Below are 22,871 nucleotides of genomic sequence, written 5' to 3'. Positions count from 1 at the left end.
ACGTGCAGGGTGCCGCTTCCAGATCTCGAGAACGGCTGGGCCGATTGTGCCCAAATTTGGCACATCGCTAGAGACCGGTTAGTAGGGTGCCATGCACAAGTCAGTTGGAGGTACCCCTTCGCAATTTCGCACGTGCAAGGCCCACCCTCTCGCTCGCTCCGTTAGTCGCCCCAAAAGGCGTTATACTGGTTCAGGGAAGACAGTATGACTCAAACGTTTTGGTCATGGTGACATGTCCCTTCTGTCTCTGACAGTGACAGCAGCCAGAAAATCGAGCTTTAAAACATTGAATGTGCGGGCGAACACAGAACATTTACCTTGGTGCAGTTGAACTCTCATAGCCCATGCTTGTCTCTGAAAGATCAATGCGGACCTCAGGAGCCCACGCCGACCTCTGAGTGCCCATTTTGACCTCTTTAGTACCCATAATGGCATAAGGGACCAAGTTCTGAATCTTGTATCCGAGGCAGCCGGGGGAGGATGGCGTCCTTACCTAATCTAGATATACTAAATGGGGAGTGTGCCGTTATTTCGCCACCAGGTGGCTCTGGGTGTTTTGATTGGGACAAAATCGCGATACAGAAATGGCGCAGATGATTCAAATGAGAAGCATGGCTGGTAATGTTATTGCATTTAGGGCCTTGGTTATTGCATTCCACCCTCCACAGTGTTTTTATATACCTTGCTCCACTGGAATGAGAAGGAAAAACGAAACAATACTGTGATATCCTTCAATAAGTCATTGCTATGGGTGGTTATTGTGTAGTGTATGGCTGCAAAAATAGAGGTGGACACAAGTTTCCAAAGGATCCGGGGCTTAAGAAGGTCTGGCTAGCAAGAATAAGGCGAGAGGCAACTTTCAAGCCATCTGAACATAGCAGAGTGTGCCATGCACATTTTGTCACTGAAGATTATGTTGGAAGGACATATGTTGGTGAGTAATGCACCACTCTTGTGCATATTAATACATTTCATATTTTTAAAGAATGTATTGCATGTGCATTCAAATAAACATCAATGTGCCAAGTTGATTCAAAATTCAAATATAAGATCAATATGCCAACATTAGTAGAGCAGACGTCCCCGTTCCCATGAAGGTTTTCAAGGCGCTATAGGTTTGTAGGTTTGCAGGTTTATAGGGGAGGTTGTAGGTTTGTAGGTATGTTATGGGGAAGATTAGGTCAGGTTAGGTCCAGTCTACAAAGTATAGCAATTTTGACGAGATCTTGTGGGTGTGGGCTTGTCCGTCAGGTGAGGATTTAGTGTGGGGAGGTGAGTATTACTGGCAGGTTGACGAGGCGCACTGGCCCAAGCTCAAAATCCCACCAGTCCTTCAAACAGAGTCAGAAAATTCACACCAAAGAGGGCTGAGAGAAAAAAGCTCACTGATCCCGAAAATGACCAGTCTAAATCTGCACTGACCTCAAAGTCCACCACACACTCATCAACATCAACATCTTATGAATACAACCAGTGAAAAAAATATATATATTGAATATGTTTAACTTTGAATTTTAAACCACTGGTCATCATCAGTTACATAAATAGGCCAACGAACTTGAAACAATGTGCTAAGTGATCCAAGTGATCCATGCATAATTGTTAGATATTACATAACCACTCAGTAAATTGTTGATACTTATCAAGACAGTAGCAGTTATAAAGCATCAGCCAGAGGACAGCATCAGCAGACATCCATAGATCTCATGCATTTTCTGTACACCCCATACCATTAACCATTTGGTGTAATATAATGATTCACATTGGTCTATTTATTGTTTTGTGATTGAGTCCTCTATTAGTCACATTGGTCTATTTATTGATATATATATTGAATATGTTTAACTTTGAATTTTAAACCACTGGTCATCATCAGTTACATAAATAGGCCAACGAACTTGAAACAATGTGCTAAGTGATCCAAGTGATCCATGCATAATTGTTAGATATTACATAACCACTCAGTAAATTGTTGATACTTATCAAGACAGTAGCAGTTATAAAGCATCAGCCAGAGGACAGCATCAGCAGACATCCATAGATCTCATGCATTTTCTGTACACCCCATACTATTAACCATTTGGTGTAATATAATGATTCACATTGGTCTATTTATTGTTTTGTGATTGAGTCCTTGATACAACTATTGTTTTCGGTTGCAGGAGATCTACCAAAAAGCTTCAGCTGAAACCAGGTGCGGTGCCATCAAAGTTCAAGTGGAAAATTAACCAGAGATGCCGCAGAAATACTGCCATTGGGCGTGAGCTAGGGGCTCTGTCAAGGAACCAAGAAAGGGGCAACTCAGAAGATGAAAGTGAGCTTCCCCAAGAGGTAAGAATGGCATAATCAAATAGAGAACAGTTTATATCCAAGTGTTTTTTATTGTGACAGTATGTCCCCCCATCACAACCCAAATGGGGCGGAGAAGTTATTTGCAGCAGTACCGGTTCAGGGTTCTGATGCCAGTTGGGCAAACTAAGGAGTAGGAATCAAAATATTGATTCAATAAAAAATGTATTCCAACGTCTCCGGTTTACAGGCCGATTATCTGAGCAGCCTTGTGCAAGAAGAAGATGTGGAGGAAGAATCAGAGACCTCGGTTCCCGAGCAAATCTTTTTTAAAGATGTGCTATCTGTTGTTGAGGTGGAAGTGGGTGATGTTGATGCAGGTGTGGCAGAAACACCTGAGACACCAACACTTGCTGGCAGCAGCACAGCAGAGCTGTTGAATGACAGTGCATCTGGTATAGAGGCTACAGTTGAACCAGACGATGCCCAGTTATCTACTAATGACAAGGCCATTCAGTGTGACATGCGTAGTGGTTACATTGATTTTGCAAAGCTTAAGGGCTCAGATATTAAATCACTGACTGGGTTTGATGATATTGAAACATTCCACATGCTCCTGTATATTCTGCACCCAGCATACCAGAAGGAGCGTGCAACTAAGCGGTACACCACTGCGTCTTTGGGTTTTGAGAATGATGTCCTTCTCACTGTAACCAAGCTGCGCAACAACCTCACCAACAGCTTTCTGGCAACCATGTTTGACGTCAGCACATCACAAGTAACTAGGGTTTTCATAAGGATGGTGAAGTTCATGGACGGTGTGTTCCGTCAGGTAGATATTTGGCCCTCAAAGTATGATCACAACAAGCCAGTCGTCATCATTGATTGCACGGAGGTCAGAATTCAACGCCCGGCAGATCCAACCCTTCAGTCAAAGACCTATTCTACTTACAAAAGCGGCAATACTGTCAAAATTTTGCTAGGTATTACCATGGAGGGTGGCATTTCTTTCGTGTCTGATGCCTTTTCTGGCAGTTCATCCGATCAGAAAGTTTTTGTGAAGTCTGGTATCGTAGACAAGCTTCAGCCGGGTGACATAGTAATGGCAGACCGTGGATTCAACGTACAGGATATCCTCGCCACGCGGGACATTCGTGTGGTAACACCAGCATTCCTAAGAGGTAGGGCACAACTGTCACCCGCGGAGGTAGCAGTCAGCCGGGCAATAACCAAAGACCGTATCCACGTTGAGCGTGTGATCGGTCTCACGAAAACCTATCAGCTGTTGAAAGGCACGATCAACTCTGCCTACGTGCAGTATGTGAGTGAACTATACTACGTCGCCGCGTTTTTGTGTAGCCTGCGACCAGCTATCCTATAGGGCCAACTTCCGACTGTAGGGCCGATATCATCAATCAGTGTGTGCGCATTTCATGACGAGCGTGATGCATGGTTGGCTATTCACGAAAACACCGGTAGCAATGTGTTCTATTGAGTGCGATATGTTTCTGTATTCGCGCTCCACGTTAAGATGAGTTTGGGTGAAACGTGTGTGACGAATGCGAGCGGAATGTCAGCACAAGTCGTTACGTTGGTATACGAAAATACATATAGATGAAATAGCATTGGCGTTTCGGTGACAGCGAGGACTTTCGGATATGAATAGTATTCAGATATGCGTCGTATCGTGCTGCCCGAGACACAGATGAGCATAATGCATGTATTGGCATCACAACATTTTGGCATCACAACATATAAATGGCATATTATTATTATTACAACAGTCGACAGGTCTGCGCTTCAACGTTCACAGCCGTGATCACTCGCATGCGACACGAACCGGGTCACGCCGCCAAGGCGTGGCGCGCGCAGTCATTGGCCGCGTGTCCTGAGAGGCCAGTAGAGCGCAGGCATTTGCCGGCAGAAATCAGACCGGCGCCACACGGTAGCAGAGGGGGCGGGTGACCGGGTCAGCGAGGACGGCCCGGGCGGTCAAACGTGACAGGGGCCATAGCGCCGCAAACACCATTCATGCACCTTCAGTCAAACAGGGCACGAGCCACATACGACTCAAAGAACTGTTTGAGCTTAGGTACCATAACCTCCTCATACAAGCCGGGTACAGATAACACCTCCACAGTTTTCGTATCTGTGTCCGTGAAAACAACGACATCACACATATCTTTTCCGACGATGGCCATCTGACCTTGCACTTGCCACCAGTACCGACACTGCTCCTTCAGTTTCAGGTGCCCATCCTGCTCCACCAGCCAGTCGGTCAGTCCCGCACGCACCTCTAGCTCTCGGCATGAATAAATGCCCTTGACCTCCACCAGCCGGTCGGCAGCAATGCCGTCTGGTGAGCAGGCCAGGTATGGACGGGTGCGATCCACTACCAGCCCAGAACGTGCCACGCTGATGCCCTGTGCCAACTCGTACTCACGGAGCACCCTGCCTTCGTGCATCTTACCCCACTTCACAGCTGGGACGTTAAGCGGGGACGGACGAACGATGGTTGCTGCTAGACGAGACCCGTCGGTTGTGGGCCTCATGTTCATGATCTCTCCGAAGCGAGAGGCAGTGACACGACAGCTTCTCTCCTCCCTCCTCCTGTCTCTCAGACTTTGCCCCAAAGTCGCTTTGAGGGCAGAGTCACTGACTGGGAGAGCTCCACTCTACCGTCTTCAACGTTTGAATCAGTGGGCTCTGCCGTCACTTGCGTGACATCTGTGACATCTTTCTGCGACACGAGCTCGAAGACTGTCTTGATGACCTCTTTTGTTCTGGCTACGCACGGACAAGTCAGAATCGCTGAACGATCCGTGATCCTGATAAATATGTTGCAGCACTGATGCTGCAATTTTTTTTTGGCGTTCGGGACCCTTTTTAGTACACATTTGAGCGGCTTAACCGCTGTGGGTGATACCCGGGAGCCAGCCCGCGCAAGCATGCATTACTCCATATGCACACTGCACATTGCCCAGCATGCCATGCGGCAGCCGCCACGGAACACAACCATGCACAACATGCAACAACACACACAACAACACAACATGCCGTCGTGAGCAGACGAGGACACCAAACCCAGTAAACCAAATACATGCACTGATCCAGCACCAGACATGTGCATGGATCCGAGTGATGGATCTATGATTTCAGTGGACCTCGAAGCAAATTGCAGGCTAGGATCTATGATTCCACCGGATCTGGCGTGAAAAATCCAATCTGGATCTATGATTTCATAGGATCTGACGATAAACCAAGAACATGAATCTATGATCCGAGTGGATCCCATAATGCACAACATTTGAAATCAGGTTTCCAAGTGTTTCAACGTCAATAAGCGCCACAAAACTATGGATAATGACGTGCAATCACATAAAATCACTTAAACAGAACGTTTGTGAGTTGCAACGAGTGATTTTCTAGGATTTCTGAGTTGACAAAAAGTAAATCGGGTCTATGATATCACTGGATCTCAAGCAAAAAATTACGACTCGGATCTATGATCCCTGCGGATATCTCGATAAATTTAAGAGCTGGATCTATGATCCCTACAGATCCGGATCCGGATCCGTGAGATCAGATCCCGGATCCATTTTCTCGGATACATGCACATGTCTGTCCAGCACGTCACAATACCATTCGAAAGCAGACGGTGACGGTGAGGTAATTCAAAAAATGTGTTTTTTTATCGAAATCGTTCCATGGCCTTTTTAAAAAATTGTGTTGTTGTAAAAACGTAATGATTTTTATTCAACGAGCTGTCCAGGACGTTCTTGAAATAATAGGCATGTTTTTTCGTTTTCCAGTGAAAGCTGAATGGCAAAAGAACAATATGTAGCGAAAAATATTCTCAAATATTAATATGCGTCTCTCACAGCCGGCAACAAGGCGCAATTGCACAACTCAGTGTCAATATGGATCAAAGAAAGCCAAACAAAAGCGTGAAATGACCCTTATAATAATAATAATAATAATAACCAGTAAAACGCCTTTTGGGCGAAGAACGAGCGAGCGAGATAGTGAGCCCTGCACGTGCGAAAGGGCGAGGGGGTACTTCCAACGGGCTTGCGCAAAGCACCCCTCTAACCGGTCGCTAGCTGTGTACCAAATTTGAACGCAACCGGCCCAGCCGTTCCTGAGATCTGGAAGCGGCACTCTGCACGTGCGCACGTGCAAACGGGGTCCAAACTGACTTTTGCACGGCACCCTACTAACTGGTCCCCAGCCGTGTACCAAATTTGAGCGCAATCGGCCCAGCCGTTCTCGAGATCTGGAAGCGCCCCCTGCACGTGCGCACGTGCAGTAGCACCTTAACCGCAACACATGGGAATGCATTGCCTGGTGGGTGCCTACCTGTATGTGAGTTTCAGCGAAATTGCCCCAGTAATTACCGAGTTATTAAAATGGGAACAAATTTGACACCTCTTATTGTTGTATTTTGCACGTGCACTGGGGGTGACCCACATGCATCGAGAGTATCCTATTTTTGGTAGAAAGGATGCAGCTACCCTATAAAAATTACCGCAAGTCAATCGCCCAAGCGGCTGCTGAGATATGAGCCTCTCAAAATCACTACTTTTGCAAAACAGTTTGAACACCCTTGGCTTTTCACGTGGCACGTGCCACGACGGTCACTGAGGTGTATCAAAAGTAGTCAATTACGGGGTAGAAGGGATGGGGCTACCCAGCAAAAAAGACCGCAGGCCAATCGGTCCAGCGGTTGCTGAGATATAAGCCTCTCAAAAGCGTTACAGGCCGGGCCGGGCCGGGCCGCTCATACTGAGATTTTTCCGTTATATTGAAAAGACTCGCTTCGCTCGCTGCGCTCGCTCGCTCGTAATAATAATGTTTATTAGGCGTCACATATCAGCGACAAATATGCTTTCACGCTCATACAGCTCAGGTATTCACAGTAAGCAAACGCAATAGCTTCCGCGACATCTCACATGTGGAGCTCAAAAGGCCTGCTAGGGAGTCTCTGAGACCATTTCCGGGTCGCGGTGCAGTGATGATGTCTGGATCGATATGTCCGGCAACAATATCCATTATCTCATTTAACCCGGTTCCACACATCTAGAACACAATTTGTGCGAAAGATCCGGGAAGTGCTGTGGAGTTACACCCGAGAACAGCGACAGAGGAGAGTAGACCGCTGACCAGGCGATCCGAGCTATTCATCGCTGAATAAAATGTCTTCAGCGTCCGACTGCGTAAAACCTCGTGAACTTGAGGGACGTCAGCAGCCTCCAAAAGCAGCGTATGGTGGGCAAAACGTGGTAATCCCAGGGCAGCTTTCAGACACGAAGATTGCAATGCTTCTAGTCGAGTGACATCAGTTGGGCTCAGAGGCGCTACATCGCAGCCAAATACAAGGGCTGGTACATACCACCACCGCTTTCCACAAGAAAATCTTGTCATTTGGCGATAGACGTCTGGACAATATTCCAGTCGTGGAGAGGCCATAAAAAGCGGCTCTTCCCGTTTTATGCGCATTTCTGTGTGAGGTGTGACAGAAAATTTGCAGTCTAGGATCACTCCAAGGTGCTCTGATCGATTCTTTTTTATTAGAATCTGGCCATCGAGGTGCCACGTTAGGGGGGTCCGAAATGTATTAAAGTTGTCCGAAACCACGGGAACCGGGTTTTTCCCATAGGTCCTTTCAATACGTTTCCAAAATGGTGCGGCAATCGAAATTTTAAAGAACTTTCACCTTGCCTCAAATCGATTGAAAGTTTATCAAATTTTGCCAATTTAGTACTTCATGAACTTTCGCTTTTAACATACGTAACACAGTTTAATGCGCAATTGATTGGGCCGGTGATCTTGTTTTCAAGGAAAAATAGCTGCACAAATCACAAAATATATTATCATGCATGCCAAGAGCCAAATGATGAAATCACATCATGACTAAATACCATGTGGATTACAATAAATCACTTAAAATATTGCGTATCAAGATCCCCAGAATAGGAATCGTTTTGGTCTTTATTTGTCCAAATGCGCCATACATATGCATCGAGAACTTTCACCTCGCCTGAACTGAGTTGAAAATATCTAGGTAAGCCTATGATTTGAGCCGCGGTCTGTTGCGAGTGCAGACGCCCCCCCCCCCATTGCGGGTAATTACATGCATGTCATGACCCCTCAAGGTTGGCGAGTGGCGCTTCTCACATTTCTTAATCCTCACAACAGCAGCTGCTGTGCACTTATGCCTGGAGGGTGGGGGAATGAGACATGGCCCTCATGCATTGCCCGCAAAACACTGTGTCAACCATTGTGTCAATTTCACAGCACTGTGTCAGCTCGCCTTCAGGTGATGGCGCCATGTCTACCGCAAGACAAACAAGAGCTGGGGCATCCAAGCCTCTAGTTGGCCAGCCGAGTGAGGCCGTTGCTGACCAGTGGGCCGTTGCCTTCCTGGCTGATGATGATACCAGCGGGCTGCTGGCCTTCACCGGAAGGCCGCGACTGCCGACCAGGGGGTAGGTCCTCAGCCTCTACCTCCACATCAGGCGGCAGGTCAAGGGACAATGGTTTCCAGTCAGCGAGATCGCTGACATCGTCCTGACCGAAGTATGCAAATACTGGACAATGGGGAACATCCCGATCGGGGCCAAGAACAAAACGAAGGAGAAGACGTTGGCCCTGATCGACGAGTACCGTAACCTGGGCACTGGTACCGTAACCTGGGCACTGGTACCGTAACCTGGGCACTGGTACCGTAACCTGGGCACTGGTACCGTAACCTGGGCACTGCCCAGGTTACGGTACTCGTCGATCAGGGACAACGTCTTCTCCTTCGTTTTGTTCTTGGCCCCGATCGGGATGTTCCCCATTGTCCAGTATTTGCATACTTCGGTCAGGACGATGTCAGCGATCTCGCTGACTGGAAACCATTGTCCCTTGACCTGCCTGATGTGGAGGTAGAGGCTGAGGACCTGCCCCCTGGTCGGCAGTCGCGGCCTTCCGGTGAAGGCCAGCAGCCCGCTGGTATCATCATCAGCCAGGAAGGCAACGGCCCACTGGTCAACAACGGCCTCACTCGGCTGGCCAACTAGAGGCTTGGATGCCCCAGCTCTTGTTTGTCTTGCGGTAGACATGGCGCCATCACCTGAAGGCGAGCTGACACAGTGCTGTGAAATTGACACAATGGTTGACACAGTGTTTTGCGGGCAATGCATGAGGGCCATGTCTCATCCCCCCTCCCTCCAGGCATAAGTGCACAGCAGCTGCTGTTGTGAGGATTAAGAAATGTGAGAAGCGCCACTCGCCAACCTTGAGGGGTCATGACATGCATGTAATTACCCGCAATGGGGGGGGGGCGTCTGCACTCGCAACAGATCGCGGCTCAAATCATAGGCTTACCTAGATATTTTCAACTCAGTTCAGGCGAGGTGAAAGTTCTCGATGCATATGTATGGCGCATTTGGACAAATAAAGACCAAAACGATTCCTATTCTGGGGATCTTGATACGCAATATTTTAAGTGATTTATTGTAATCCACATGGTATTTAGTCATGATGTGATTTCATCATTTGGCTCTTGGCATGCATGATAATATATTTTGTGATTTGTGCAGCTATTTTTCCTTGAAAACAAGATCACCGGCCCAATCAATTGCGCATTAAACTGTTATACGTATGTTAAAAGCGAAAGTTCATGAAGTACTAAATTGGCAAAATTTGATAAACTTTCAATCGATTTGAGGCAAGGTGAAAGTTCTTTAAAATTTCGATTGCCGCACCATTTTGGAAACGTATTGAAAGGACCTATGGGAAAAACCCGGTTCCCGTGGTTTCGGACAACTTTAATACATTTCGGACCCCCCTAGTGCCACGTAGGTAGTTCAGTTCGGATAGGGTATCACCTCCAAAAACTATGATGTGGCTTTTTGTTTTCTCTGCTTGTGGGTGCGTAAACTCAAGCCTCCACGACCTTGCAAAGTCCTCTACTATTTGAAGCATTTGTGACAGGTGCCCTGTGTTTGTGGACATGAGTAGCAAGTCGTCTGCGTAGCAGACCGCAGGAACATGGTGACGGTGCCAAAAGGCGCCCCGGCCACTGTGGTCCGGAGAGGCTACCAGCGGGTACAGGTAGATATTTGCGATTGTTGGAGAGAGTATCGCACCCTGTCTGGTACCGCGGAGTACAGAGAACGCAGCAGATATTTGCCCGGCAAATTTTACCTTCGCTGTTAACTTCCGATACCAGTTCACAATTAGAAGTCATGTACTTGTGTCCAAAAAAATATCGCAGCTGGTAGAATAGTCCATCGTGCCATATCCTGTCAAAACATTTTCTGGCATCGAGATTGGCTGCAAATACTGGGAGACTTCTGCTCAGGTTCCAGTTCAGTGTCTCGCCTACCATTAGGGATGCCTCGCTGACACCACGTCCTGGTATGAACCCAAATTGGAGATCATGTGGGGTACTTGTCCCGCAATTCGCGGAGAATATGCAGTTCTAGCAGCTTGGATACTGTTGTTGTGATCGATATTGGCCGATACACTGTAAAAAATGTTTACTAACTTCCTAGTCATCCGGCCACTTTTCACTAACAAAATGCGAGTAGACTTCACACACAATATGTGTGCAAGTGTGTTTCCAGACACACGTAAAATGGAACTGGCGTGTTATGAAACACACTAGGTTGTTTCAGACATTTTGTAAGCCTACTAAGATAAGGTTTGTAAACTTGTTCGATTACTAGCTTTTGGCGTGTGAAATGACATCAAAGTTAGTCATCCGGCCACTTTTCACTAATAAAAGGCGTGTGAAATTAAAGCCGCATTTTACGTGTATGCGTGTAAATATGCAACCATCCTTGCTTCTTATGCCTACATCTTATAATAAAACACACAGACGAGTATTTAAACACAAAGATGTTTATTCAAACAACGTATAAGGCAACGCAACCACCCTCATGTCAACCAACGTCATAGATCAATCGGTAATCTGCACCGGTCGTGGTGACAAGTCTGCACTGATTCGCACCAACTAGCCTGGGAATCCGCACCAGCCATGACACCAAACAGTCTCCAAATACCTATTACGAGAACATTGAGAATGCTTCATTTCTGTCGATATGGGTAAACTAAACTGCAACAAAAAGGCTAAAATTCCCTGACCGAGCAATGGTGGCTCATGTACCTACAAACATTTTTTTTTTTTTGACAACATGAGTGCAGTGGACAGGAATTGAATAAAACAGCACCTCACCGCGTTCACTGGTTGGGCTCCCAACCAATAATTAGGTACATTTAATTTCTTGTTCAAAGCCTAATGCGGATTTAGTGTGCAACATGCTTATTATTCAGTCCGTCATATATACTTATGTCAATTGACAATCAACAAATGAACAGTGCCTCCAACCTGAGACCCCCTGAAGCCTGGTTGAAGTTTCAATTGAAAAGAAAATTAGTGACATACATGAACCAAACTGAAACGCCAGCAATGTCTGCACTCATCTTTCCCGTAATCACTCACCATACCAGTATGAATGAAAGGCACGTCCAACAATCCATATCATTTCACTGTCTGACTTCTTATTATTCTTATTCTTAACACCACAGCAGCTCCTTATGCCACGCAACACCTATACGCCACAGCCCAGCTCCTTCTTATACCACACCACAACGCACACGTCCTCTCCCTTCGCTGACTCGGCGCAGACTGAACATGGCGGCCGCACGCGGCCGCGAGGGGCGCACAAAATGGCGAATTTTTCAATTAACTAAGGTCTTTGTAATGCTACAACAGGTTAAGGTAGTAAGAAAACTAAGATTGTGAGTTAAAACACACGTTTGATTTGTTAGTTAACACGTTATCCAGAAAAACAGGCAAAGGAAGCATAAACACACACCATTGTCAAATAACACGGCATGGTTTGCACTGATAACATTTGTCAGCTTACAATGATGTTAGCTTTTCTGCTTCGATAAACTGGATGTGGTGCACTGTAAAAAATGTTTACACACTTCGTGTTATGTGGGCAAATCTCACTAACAAAAGGTGTGTAAAGTTAACACGCATTTCTGAGATAAGTGTGTTTACCAGAACACGCAATACGATGATGGCGTGTTTTGAAACTCACCTGTCAGGTTTCTTACTCACTTTTGATTACAAACGTATGCCTTGTTACCGTGTTTTAAAACTCTCTTAGAGCGCTGACTTACTATCAAAATGTGTGCAGAATAACTAAGAAAAACATGAAGTTAGTAGTGTGGGCAAATCTCACTAACCAAAGGTGAGTAAACTTAACACGTATTTCTCGGACAAGCGTGTTTTCCAATTACACACATATACCTTATTACCGTGTTTTTAAACTCGTTTAGATACTTTCACTTACTAACAAAATATGTGTCAAATAACACACCTTTTGTCTTCGATATTTAACTCCCACGTTGCACTTTTACACACATTATGTTTCGAAACTTGTCGACATTTTATTCAAAACATGTAAATTATCAGACATATAGATATTTATTCACAATCGATGGCAACACAAATCGAATTCCTAAATCCAAACGTTTCGACAGCAGTGTGCCTTCGTCAGTGGCTAAATTAAAAATATATATAATATCAAAAACAATCGCTATAAGTCGTTCACACACAAGACATACAAGATACAAGATACACATACAAGATTATACAAGACACAAGACTTATAGCGATTGTTTTTGATATTATATATATTTTTAATTTAGCCACTGACGAAGGCACACTGCTGTCGAAACGTCTGGATTTAGGAATTCGATTTGTGTTGCCATCGATTGTGAATAAATATCTATTCAAAACATGTTCGCGTCACAATCTGAGCCGCCATGTCACAAACGAATCTGAGACGCCATGCATCAAACGAACAACCGACTTGGATGCCTGGAGCGAATGACTATAGCACACATTCTGAGCTGCAAATACAAACGAACGCCGCCTTGCCAGGACAGGTGTCCACCAGGAACTGAACAACATCGTCACGTAAACATTAAAAACGACACAGACGACAGGAACTGTGTCATATGTATGCCCACTTTTCGGATTATTCTCTGGGATAATAATATCTAACTCACAAGTCCATATATTTCGGATGATATTGCTCACCCTTGGTCACTGGACAAAATAAAAACAATTACATGTATGAAAAACCACACACCAAAATTATTCCCTAGACGGGTTACATTTTTCAAAAATATATCACTTGCCAAAAAACTGACACGGTCTTTTAGCTTGCATGTTCCTCTACATAACAAGTAGTGCAACCAATCTTCTAAGTTCTACATATACCTATGGATACCTACTACCTATACTTGTGTCTACAGAGATACATCGGACACAATAGATCAATTTGCACAACCGGGTGTATGTTTAGTTCCTATGGATGACATCTTCTGCTCATGTCGACCTATTTCTAAGGGTGAAATCCCATATTGGACTAAGGCCAAATTTTCCTACATCTCGGTTCATGTATGGATCTTTTTCTTTTATTTCTTTCGGACCAGCCGTCCGGGACCGGCCAGCCAGCGCCGCCGGGGTCGGACCAGCCGTCCAGAACCGGTCAGCCAGCGCCGCCGGGGTCGGACCAGCCGTCCAGGACCGGTCAGCCAGCGCCGCCGGGGCCGGACCAGCCATCCGGGAACGGTCAGCCAGCGCCGCCGGGATCGAACCAGCCGCCCGGGACCAGTCAGCCAGCGCCGCCGGGGTCGGACCAGCCGTCCGGTCCGATCAGCCGTCCGCGACCAGCGAACCGCCCTCGTTATGTCTCCATGCCTTATGTGAAAGGAGTAAGCGAGCCCATCTCCCGCTTTCTACGCGCTCACAACGTAATTGTAGGGCATTCGTCAAAAACTCTAAAAAAGTCACTAGTTAACGTGAAAGATAGGATTCCCAAGGCCAAGCAAAAGGGTACGATATATGAAATGCAATGTGAATGTGGCGAAATTTACATTGGAGAAACAGGGCGCCCAAAAGATGTCAGGCTCAACGAGCATGCTAAAGACATCGAGCACGGGCGGGTACAAAAGTCGGCACCCGCTCGGCACACTAGGCCGTGCGATAGAAACATGCACCCCATGGAAGGCAAAACTTTGGCATGTGAGAGTAACTGGAAAAAAGAGAATCGTGCGCGAAGCAATAGAAATAAAAGAAAAAGATCCATACATGAACCGAGATGTAGGAAAATTTGGCCTTAGTCCAATATGGGATTTCACCCTTAGAAATAGGTCGACATGAGCAGAAGATGTCATCCATAGGAACTAAACATACACCCGGTTGTGCAAATTGATCTATTGTGTCCGATGTATCTCTGTAGACACAAGTATAGGTAGTAGGTATCCATAGGTATATGTAGAACTTAGAAGATTGGTTGCACTACTTGTTATGTAGAGGAACATGCAAGCTAAAAGACCGTGTCAGTTTTTTGGCAAGTGATATATTTTTGAAAAATGTAACCCGTCTAGGGAATAATTTTGGTGTGTGGTTTTTCATACATGTAATTGTTTTTATTTTGTCCAGTGACCAAGGGTGAGCAATATCATCCGAAATATATGGACTTGTGAGTTAGATATTATTATCCCAGAGAATAATCCGAAAAGTGAGCATACATAACTAATTTCCTGGGAAAAATGACTTTAAAACTGTGTCATTTTGAGAAAAAAAAACGACACAGGAACTGAACTGAAACTGGAACAGTTTCAGTTATAACAGGAACTGAACAACATCGTCACGTAAACATTCAAAACAACACGGACGACGTAAACATTCTGAGACGCACTGTATCAAAGGATGTCGTGTGTGTGTGTGTGAGGGGCTTATTCAGTCAGTTGTTTGATCTGCTGAATACGCTTCAGGGCGCGGTTTCCAACCACCACGCTGCCCCGGGCCTTCTCAAAAACCTGCTCAGACAGGAATGCGAGTGCATTTTTTGCGGTTTTTGTGGGCGGCTTTTGGTTATACACTGGGAAGGACGCCGCCCACAGCAGAAGGGCATCGCTGCGCGTCATTTCCACGTCCTCGACCACCCTCTGGCCCTCGACAACCAGTGTCAGAGAACCATTCGGGCTCTCCTCGAAGTGCGGCATCGTTTGGCTGCCAGCGGACCCGAATATCTCCTTTGGGTCCACCAGGAGATATTCCAGTAGCGAATCCACCTTGTCATCATCTGAAACAAACGGCAGTTACTTTTAGTTCCCAACCTTGCAAACAATACCTTGGTGTGAAATGTGAGGGTTCGGCGCATGGCAAAACGAATGGTTATCTCATTATTTCCGAACTAGAAGAAGTGGATGGATCATTCATTGCTAAATTATTCATGCCGCCTACCGAGGCTAAAAGACATGAAAAATCTGCGTTGCTTCTACCCGCGCCTGCCGATCGAGCGGCTCGTCAAAGGTAGGTATAAAGGCCTATAATGAAATGAAAAAGTACAATCATGAATGAAGAGCATAGTGGGATCAATGAGTGGAAGATAAGCGTATGTTGATTGAACCGTAGAAGAGATGTCCTTGAAATACATTTATTTTTGGTACCTATACTTTTCATATTTCGGCCATTCAACATACGGCTAACCTTCACTCAAATGTAAATCTAATGAAGACAGTTAACCCTGAAAAGAGGCATGTTTAACCATGTGCATATGTTGTCTCACCTTCGCACTCAGTGTGCATCTGCACAGCGGTGAGGAAGTCGCACAATCGCTTCCGGTATTCCTGAAGACGGGAACCCTGTCCGCCGCTGATCCTTTCCAGCTCGTACCAGATCTGGAAACATTGTGGAATAATTTAACATGTGCGTGCGCGCCGTGTATCTGCGAGAGCGAGGGCGAGAGAGTGTGTGAGAGCAAGAGAGAGCGAAAGAGCGAGAGCGAGCGAGAGCGAGAGAGAGCGAGAGAGCGAGAGAGCGAGAGAGCGAGAGAGCGAGAGAGCGAGAGAGAGAGAGAGAGAGAGAGAGAGAGAGAGAGAGAGAGAGAGAGACAGACAGACAGACAGACAGACAGACAGACAGACAGACAGACAGACAGACAGACAGACAGACAGACAGACAGACAGACAGACAGACAGACAGACAGACAGACAGACAGACAGACAGACAGACAGACAGACAGACAGACAGACAGACAGACAGACAGACAGACAGACAGACAGACAGACAGACAGACAGACAGACAGACAGACAGACAGACAGACAGACAGACAGACAGACAGACAGACAGACAGACAGACAGACAGACAGACAGACAGACAGACAGACAGACAGACAGACAGACAGACAGACAGACAGACAGACAGACAGACAGACAGACAGACAGACAGACAGACAGACAGATCATGCAAAAGCCAAGATTAAAACTTAACCCCTGCCTCATCTCAGCATCGGAACAATTTCGGGATAGTATTATTGCAGGTATTATTGCAAATTCAATCGAGTCAGGTACCGATGAAGGTTCCCCGGCGAAATATTACTCTACAAGACTGCCTCCTTGACTCCTTCTTACAAGACTCCTTCTTGCCTCCTATAACTTACCTCTTGGTGATTCTTCATCATGGGGTACATGTGCAGGAACTTCTTCATTGGCGTCGAGAGAGCCACGGCGTGTCGACGGCGGTCCGCGAATGTCAAGTCTCGCAGCGCTTCCCGCTCTTCCTCGGTTAGTCCCTCTTGCCTTAGCCGATTCCTGTGAACTTGCATGTCCTCCTCTGGTTCCGGCGGGAGGTAGTCTGTAAAAATGGCAGCTTTTGAGTGTTTTATTTTTGAAGCGGAGCACAGATGAGTTGCACCAGTCCAAGTAGGTCAGCCACTAGCAGCCATGTTTCTTCATCACGTGGCACTAGTGGTCCTATCATGAAGGGCAGCACTCTGATCAGCGTCCAGCATTGGCTGAAAGTGCCTTTCACGATGACCTTTTTCCCCTTTGCATGTAACACAGGGGGCGTATTCACACGGTCCTGTCTGGTGTATGTGAACGACTTCATTGCTTTCTGCACGGCACTGAGTGTGAAGAGCTTCATCTGAAATATCAAGTATGACAGCACCAGCGCAAGACAATGAGTGACAACTCCGCTTTCAAAGAGGTCATGTGCGATGTCAGGAGGGAACATCGATGTGACCTCAAATCCTTTGATTTCGTCGAAAACACATTTCGATTTGATTCCTGTGCCTTTCGTTTCCTCATCGCATCCTTCGCTTTCAAACATATCCAGTTCTTTCCGGTATTGCTCTTCTGTGCGCAGTATCAAGTCTCCCTCCGTGAGCTTCTCATTGAACTCATTATTAGTGGCATAGCATGTTCTGCACGGGCGGGGTCCCGACGAAAACGTTTCTTGAAACCCGGCGACTTTGTGGATTCCAAGATTGTCTCCACTGACAAACTCCAGAGAAACGGAGAAATGCGCATTGCAAGCGTCCAAACCATGGTCCACGAGATCACTGAGGGAGTCAGTTACTGGCTTCATGATGGTGCCCATGCCATGCTCCTTCATGAGTTTGGTAGGGCAGAGAAGAAGCAGGTAGATGTCACTGAGTGCTGACATTGTTGAAACTTCATCAACAGCAAAGTACACAGCACCTATGGAATAGTTGGCTGCTTTGCTACGCAGAGGATTGCAAACTCCGAAATCGTCGAAATAGATCACCAGCTTGATTGCCTTGCTTTCTTTGCAGCCTTCCAGTTTACCATTCTCAACCAAAAACCTCAACTGTTTCTTCAGATCTACATACTGATAACTTGCTTTCTGTTCTTTGCCTCCCGAGGTGAAAACCAGGGTACTTGGTGCAATGTACCCAAGGTCCTCGTGACAGAATTTTGTCAATTTATATTCACTCTCAAATTCTTCGCATGCATCTTTTACTGACTGCCCAGGAGGCGGACATTCAGACTGCTCCCTGATAGCTCTATCTATCAGTTCACCAACGTCACTGGCCAAAAGAGAGGTTGCAGCCTTTGGCAGCCCATACTCGATATGATATTTGAGGAGGATCTTGGCAACCTTTTCCCTACTTCCCTCAGTCTTTGGTGCCTCACTGCTCTCCAGCATACACTCATCACCATATTCATTCACCTCGCAAGAAGCACTTGATGGATCACATGTACTTGAGGAGTTGGCTTGCCTTTTCTGTGATTTGTGCACTTCCACAGTGTGAACTCTTTTATAATGCCTTAACCAGTTACGGCCACTTGTGAACTCTTGTGAGCAGAGTGGACAACAAAGTGAGTGGCAGACTTTTTCTGCAGATTTCAAATGACTGTTGAAATGTTGTGAATAATCAGAAGCTCTATTAGTTTTAAACTGGCATGATCGAGCCGAACAACAGAGAAGCTCTGGTGTAGAGGTGGCAAAAGATGAAAATTTTGGGAACCAGACTCGAACCAGACCCGGCTGGACATTTCTGGAACCAGTCGGACCCGGTCTTAGTTGGAATCGGAACCAGTTGGACCCGGTCCCCAAAAGTCAATTAATACAAACTACTTGTAGACATCATTAGTTGCATCATGTTTAACAGCCTATTTCCCATTGGGAATACTCATGAGCTACTGTGTGCAGAGAAACATTCACTTCATTCACTTCATATTTTGCAATAATGTGTAGTGTGCAAGATGTATAGTTTATGGTAGGACCCGGTTGGACCCGTCATAAAATTTCCAAGAACCGGTCTGGACCCATATGGGTCCAGACTGGTTCTTTGGACCGGGTCCTCGGGTCCACATTTTGCCACCTCTACTCTGGTGCACTTGCCTGCAATAAAAATCAAACTTATAAATCATAATATAAAACAAGGCAATGAACACTGGCCTGATCCAAGCTGATCTGTACATTGATATAGGAACACAATTATTTAAATGAAATTTAAATAATTGTGAAATTTAAATAATTGAAATTTATTTAAATGAGATTTGGGTTGTACATACTTTACGCTAAACGAGTTCTACCTACTTTCATCCAGCTTACCCCCACTGGTTTGATGAGGACTTTGTCCAAATCTGATACTCCTTCCCTAGTTGTTTCATTTGGTCCACCTACCTGCAAGCATATTTAGGGACTTGCCTGCAAGGTGTTCCTGCTCAGGGCCTTTAAACAGTGTTTGGGTTTGAGCAAATGGGGTGGAGCTCAGAGCTGAGTGGGTCCCAAAGATTTACCCAGTGAATGACTCTATAGGTCATTTATATTCATAAAACCTGTGCACAAATATGTTGTGGTGCTCTGCCTAGAGTGGGCTACAGCCTCACACACAGCAGTCAGGCAAACTGCAGGGGAAAAAAATCTAAAATGGATTGATCTTAACTTAGATTATTACATCACAATTTGTGCCCATATTTGGGCATGCTTGCAGACCCTCACTGGAATGGTTAAATCACGGCTCTGGAAAACGACAAGCTTACCACAGCTTCAGATACCTACTAGAGAAAATAATTCAGGCTACATCTCATAAGCAAAAAAGAACCTTTGAAGATATTTTAATTCCACCTACAAGATAAATTAAATAATCAAAATTTAGATTATCTGCACCTGATTCCAGGACAGAAACAAGTGGGTAACCTGCTTTAGATGACGTTGTCAGGTGGCCAATATTAAAATAGATTATGCTGAATTTTAATTTAGATTATTTTGACAGTTGAAATCCAATTTTCAGAGATGTACCCTCTCCTATCTTCAGAAATAGCATGCAAAAGCCACAACACATCATCATCAGATGCATCATTTAGATAGAGCTGTTCACTCCTTTTAACCACAGTGAATATCTCACCATCATGGGGACTTTGACTGGTGACGAGGGGTTTGAAAGGGAGGAAGTCAGAATTGTAATATTAATATAAATTACATCTCCTTATATGGGCATTGCTCCACCCATTTTTGTGATGTCATATCTTAATTTTGATCAATCCATGTTTGGACTGCTTCCCTGCAGTTTGCCCAACTGACAGGCTTCGGTGTCACCCATGGGTGGAGTTTCTCAAACAAGTTGGTGGGATGAAAATCTTAGGTAAAACCAAAATTGAACCAATGCTGATTTCCAACTAGAATATCAGGGGTACCAACAACCAAACTGATCTTCTGGGTGGAGAGAAATTCCACAAAAATACTAAGTTAGAAGCAACCAACATCATAGTTAATATGAAACAAAAATTACAAGCTCCAGAGGCCTTGCTCCAGATACCAAACCAGTTGAGCACACTGTGGTTATTCCGTGCCATATACTATATGTAGAAACGTTTCAGTATATAGAAACAATGTTCCATAGATAGAAACGCTGAGGTGATCATTGTTCCAAATATGGAATAGGGTTTCTGTATGTGGAAACGGAAGGTGCGTGCTCGCCTGTTATTTTAAGTTTTGGAAAAATTGACACCGCATTTCCATCTGCAGTGCTTCCTTGATGCCAATATAAATAGATGGCAGTCCACCATCTAGACAGTTATAACACATCTTGCTTTGAAATAAATCACCCAGAAAGATTGGCGTTTCTGAGCATTTCCAGTTTTGGAACAGTACCTACCTAGTGTTTCTATATTTAGGAATGTTTCAAATAAAGGAACGTTTCTATAAAACCAGAAGGCCAGTCCCATTCCTGGCTGAGTGGTCTAAAGCGCCAGAGTTCAACGCTGGAACTGGTGGTGAGAGCCCGGTTCAAGCCCCAGTGCAGGTGTGAGCGGTAACATTTGGCCCCTACGTGTAATGGCGTGCATGTATGTGGCAGGGGCCGCACGAAGACCAGAGAGCATGAGTGGGCGGAGGGGACCGTGTCCAGTCTACCGGGCACGTTAAACTTTCAGACGAAATTCTGCCATAGCACTGGAATTGCGTGATCGGGTGGTGGGTTCACTGTTCAGAGACAGGCACAACAAGCTATGCTTAGTGTGGACTCGGATCCCTCAAGCCACCCAATCAAACATTTGGACTAAATTTATAAAAAAAAAATATGGAACGGAATTATCACAGTGTGCCCGACTGAAACCACACACATAAATTATAACTTCTCACGTGTCAATTGCTTGGCAAATGTGGCGCACACTAGACTTCCTTGCAAAACACTAGGTAGGCTCCAAGGACGCCCAGCATTACTAGCATATACACTCTAGCTATAGCCTCTAAGTAAGCTTTGAAACCATAAAATTGACTATTATTAATCAATATCTTCAAATTATGCACACACTGCCTAGCTTCATAGACCTTCGGAATCAGCCAAGGTAAACACTGAATCCGCGTGGCCAGCGTTACCCCTGTTTTTTTTTGGTTTCCCCAGATTCCCACACAAATTTCCCTATTTCTGGCACTCATTTCCCTAGTGCACAAGTCCAAATGTCAATGTCCCTGATTTAGCAGAGCAAGGGCCGGCGCCACAGGGGGGGGGGGGGCAGGGGGAAGCCGCCCATCCACCAGTTGCCAGCCGGGCCCTTTAAAAAATTGCAGGAACATGCATTTTTGCATAATTTGGGCCCCTCTCGAAAAAATATTGAGCCAAATCCGAGGAGTTTTCAGATTTTGTGTATAGGTTACCTTGGGCCTTTCCGCATGGGCCCTTTATCGGGACAAGCTGCCCCCGCAGTCCGAAATCTGTGGCGCCGGCCCTGCGGCAGCTTGCTTGATTTTACCCCATGGAGCAAGCATATCCCGAAGAATCGGCCAGCGGGTGAATTACTACCCAAGATGAGGGCTGCTCAGGATTTTCTTGTAGTAAAATCCTTCGGGATGTTCGCTCTGGGGTCAAATCAAGCAAGGCCTTCTAAATCAGGGACATTTGGACTAAATTTTATATGCAAATGAGCATCTAGGGAAATGAGTGCCCGAAATAGGGAAATTTGTGTGGAAATCTGGGGAAACCAGCAAAGTACCAGCGGTAACGCTGTAATGGCAAGGCCATATAACTCCGACCTTGATTTCATATTTTCACGTGAATTTTTTCAGCATTTATCCATTTATGAAGTGGATTGCTTTGTATTTTAAGTGTGGGTCATGGAGCATGATCACATGTGATTACTTTTCCCCTAAATAAGCTGTGCGTGGTTCTAACAATGTTTTATGTTAGATTGAGATTGGTTGCAGGTCAGTCAGGCTGAGGCACATTGTGGTAGGTAGTTTCGTTCCATCTATGGAAATGCTTCTATTCTTGGAAACATTTCTAAATATGAAAAGTTTTTGATCCATAAATGGAGACTTGCATCGTGCATTGTCATAAGTGGAAACTCTGAACTTCCAGGTGATTTATTTCCAAGCAAAATGTGTAATGTAACTGGATGGCTGATTGCCATCTATTGGCATCAGAAAATAAAGAGGGTTAAAATGTGGAGTGAATTTTGTCAAAGTTAAAAATATTTGTGAAGCCCAAGTCAGTTAAGTATCAGCCCAAACCAGGTTTGGGCTATCATATTTGAAAGGAAACATTTATGGAAGTGTTCCGTCATTCATCCCAGTTTCGCTCCATCTGCAATCACAACCTAAAATTTTATATCACAGGCTGGCATGGAAAAATCTAACCATGGATTTTGACCCACCAACCATGGTACCTACCCAAGGGCGTCGCCACAGGGGTGTGACTGAGGGGATCTCATCCCCTCCACTTTTTAAAGGGAGATAATGACCTTTTT

At 45.5% G+C, this 22,871-nt stretch overlaps 2 protein-coding genes and 1 long non-coding RNA gene across 6 annotated transcripts in view; 1 reads left to right on the top strand and 2 right to left on the bottom strand.

Annotated features, from left to right (window-relative positions):
• LOC122392449 (Parkinson disease protein 7 homolog) overlaps window positions 1-22,871 on the bottom strand; it is a 160,164-nt gene that overhangs the window by 66,504 nt on the left and 70,789 nt on the right. The gene's annotated exons all lie outside the window — the stretch shown is intronic.
• Window positions 692-3,914, top strand: LOC122392457. The gene is made up of 3 exons (XR_006258521.1): window positions 692-934; window positions 2,163-2,331; window positions 2,540-3,914. It is a non-coding gene; the product is annotated as an uncharacterized LOC122392457 (long non-coding RNA).
• On the bottom strand, window positions 15,083-18,530 carry LOC122392441. Of its 2 annotated transcripts, none has more exons than XR_006258514.1 (3): window positions 16,814-18,530; window positions 15,939-16,050; window positions 15,083-15,452 (listed from the first exon to the last, which is right to left on the bottom strand). XR_006258514.1 is itself a non-coding variant. In XM_043387279.1 (3 exons), exons 1-3 carry the CDS (start codon window positions 16,976-16,978, stop codon window positions 15,103-15,105), a joined length of 627 nt encoding a protein of 208 aa, XP_043243214.1. In that variant the 5' UTR covers window positions 16,979-17,041; the 3' UTR covers window positions 15,083-15,102. The 2 variants fall into 2 exon arrangements, 1 of the variants encoding a protein (XP_043243214.1); XM_043387279.1 differs by having other exon boundaries at window positions 16,814-17,041.

This window comes from Amphibalanus amphitrite, unplaced genomic scaffold, assembly GCF_019059575.1.
Source record: "Amphibalanus amphitrite isolate SeventyFive unplaced genomic scaffold, NRLGWU_Aamphi_draft 000023F_arrow, whole genome shotgun sequence".
NCBI classification, from domain to species: domain Eukaryota; kingdom Metazoa; phylum Arthropoda; class Thecostraca; order Balanomorpha; family Balanidae; genus Amphibalanus; species Amphibalanus amphitrite.
This window is presented reverse-complemented; position numbering and strand designations above follow the sequence as displayed.

Bases quoted from the DNA above. Each gene is read 5' to 3' on its own strand.
- LOC122392441 (XM_043387279.1), bottom strand. From the start codon at position 16,978: ATGCAAGTTCACAGGAATCGGCTAAGGCAAGAGGGACTAACCGAGGAA. The intron at 16,051-16,813 runs GTAAGTTATAGG...CAATGTTTCCAG, and splicing joins TGATGAAGAATCACCAAGAG to ATCTGGTACGAGCTGGAAAG. The intron at 15,453-15,938 runs GTGAGACAACAT...CGTTTGTTTCAG, and splicing joins GATGCACACTGAGTGCGAAG to ATGATGACAAGGTGGATTCG.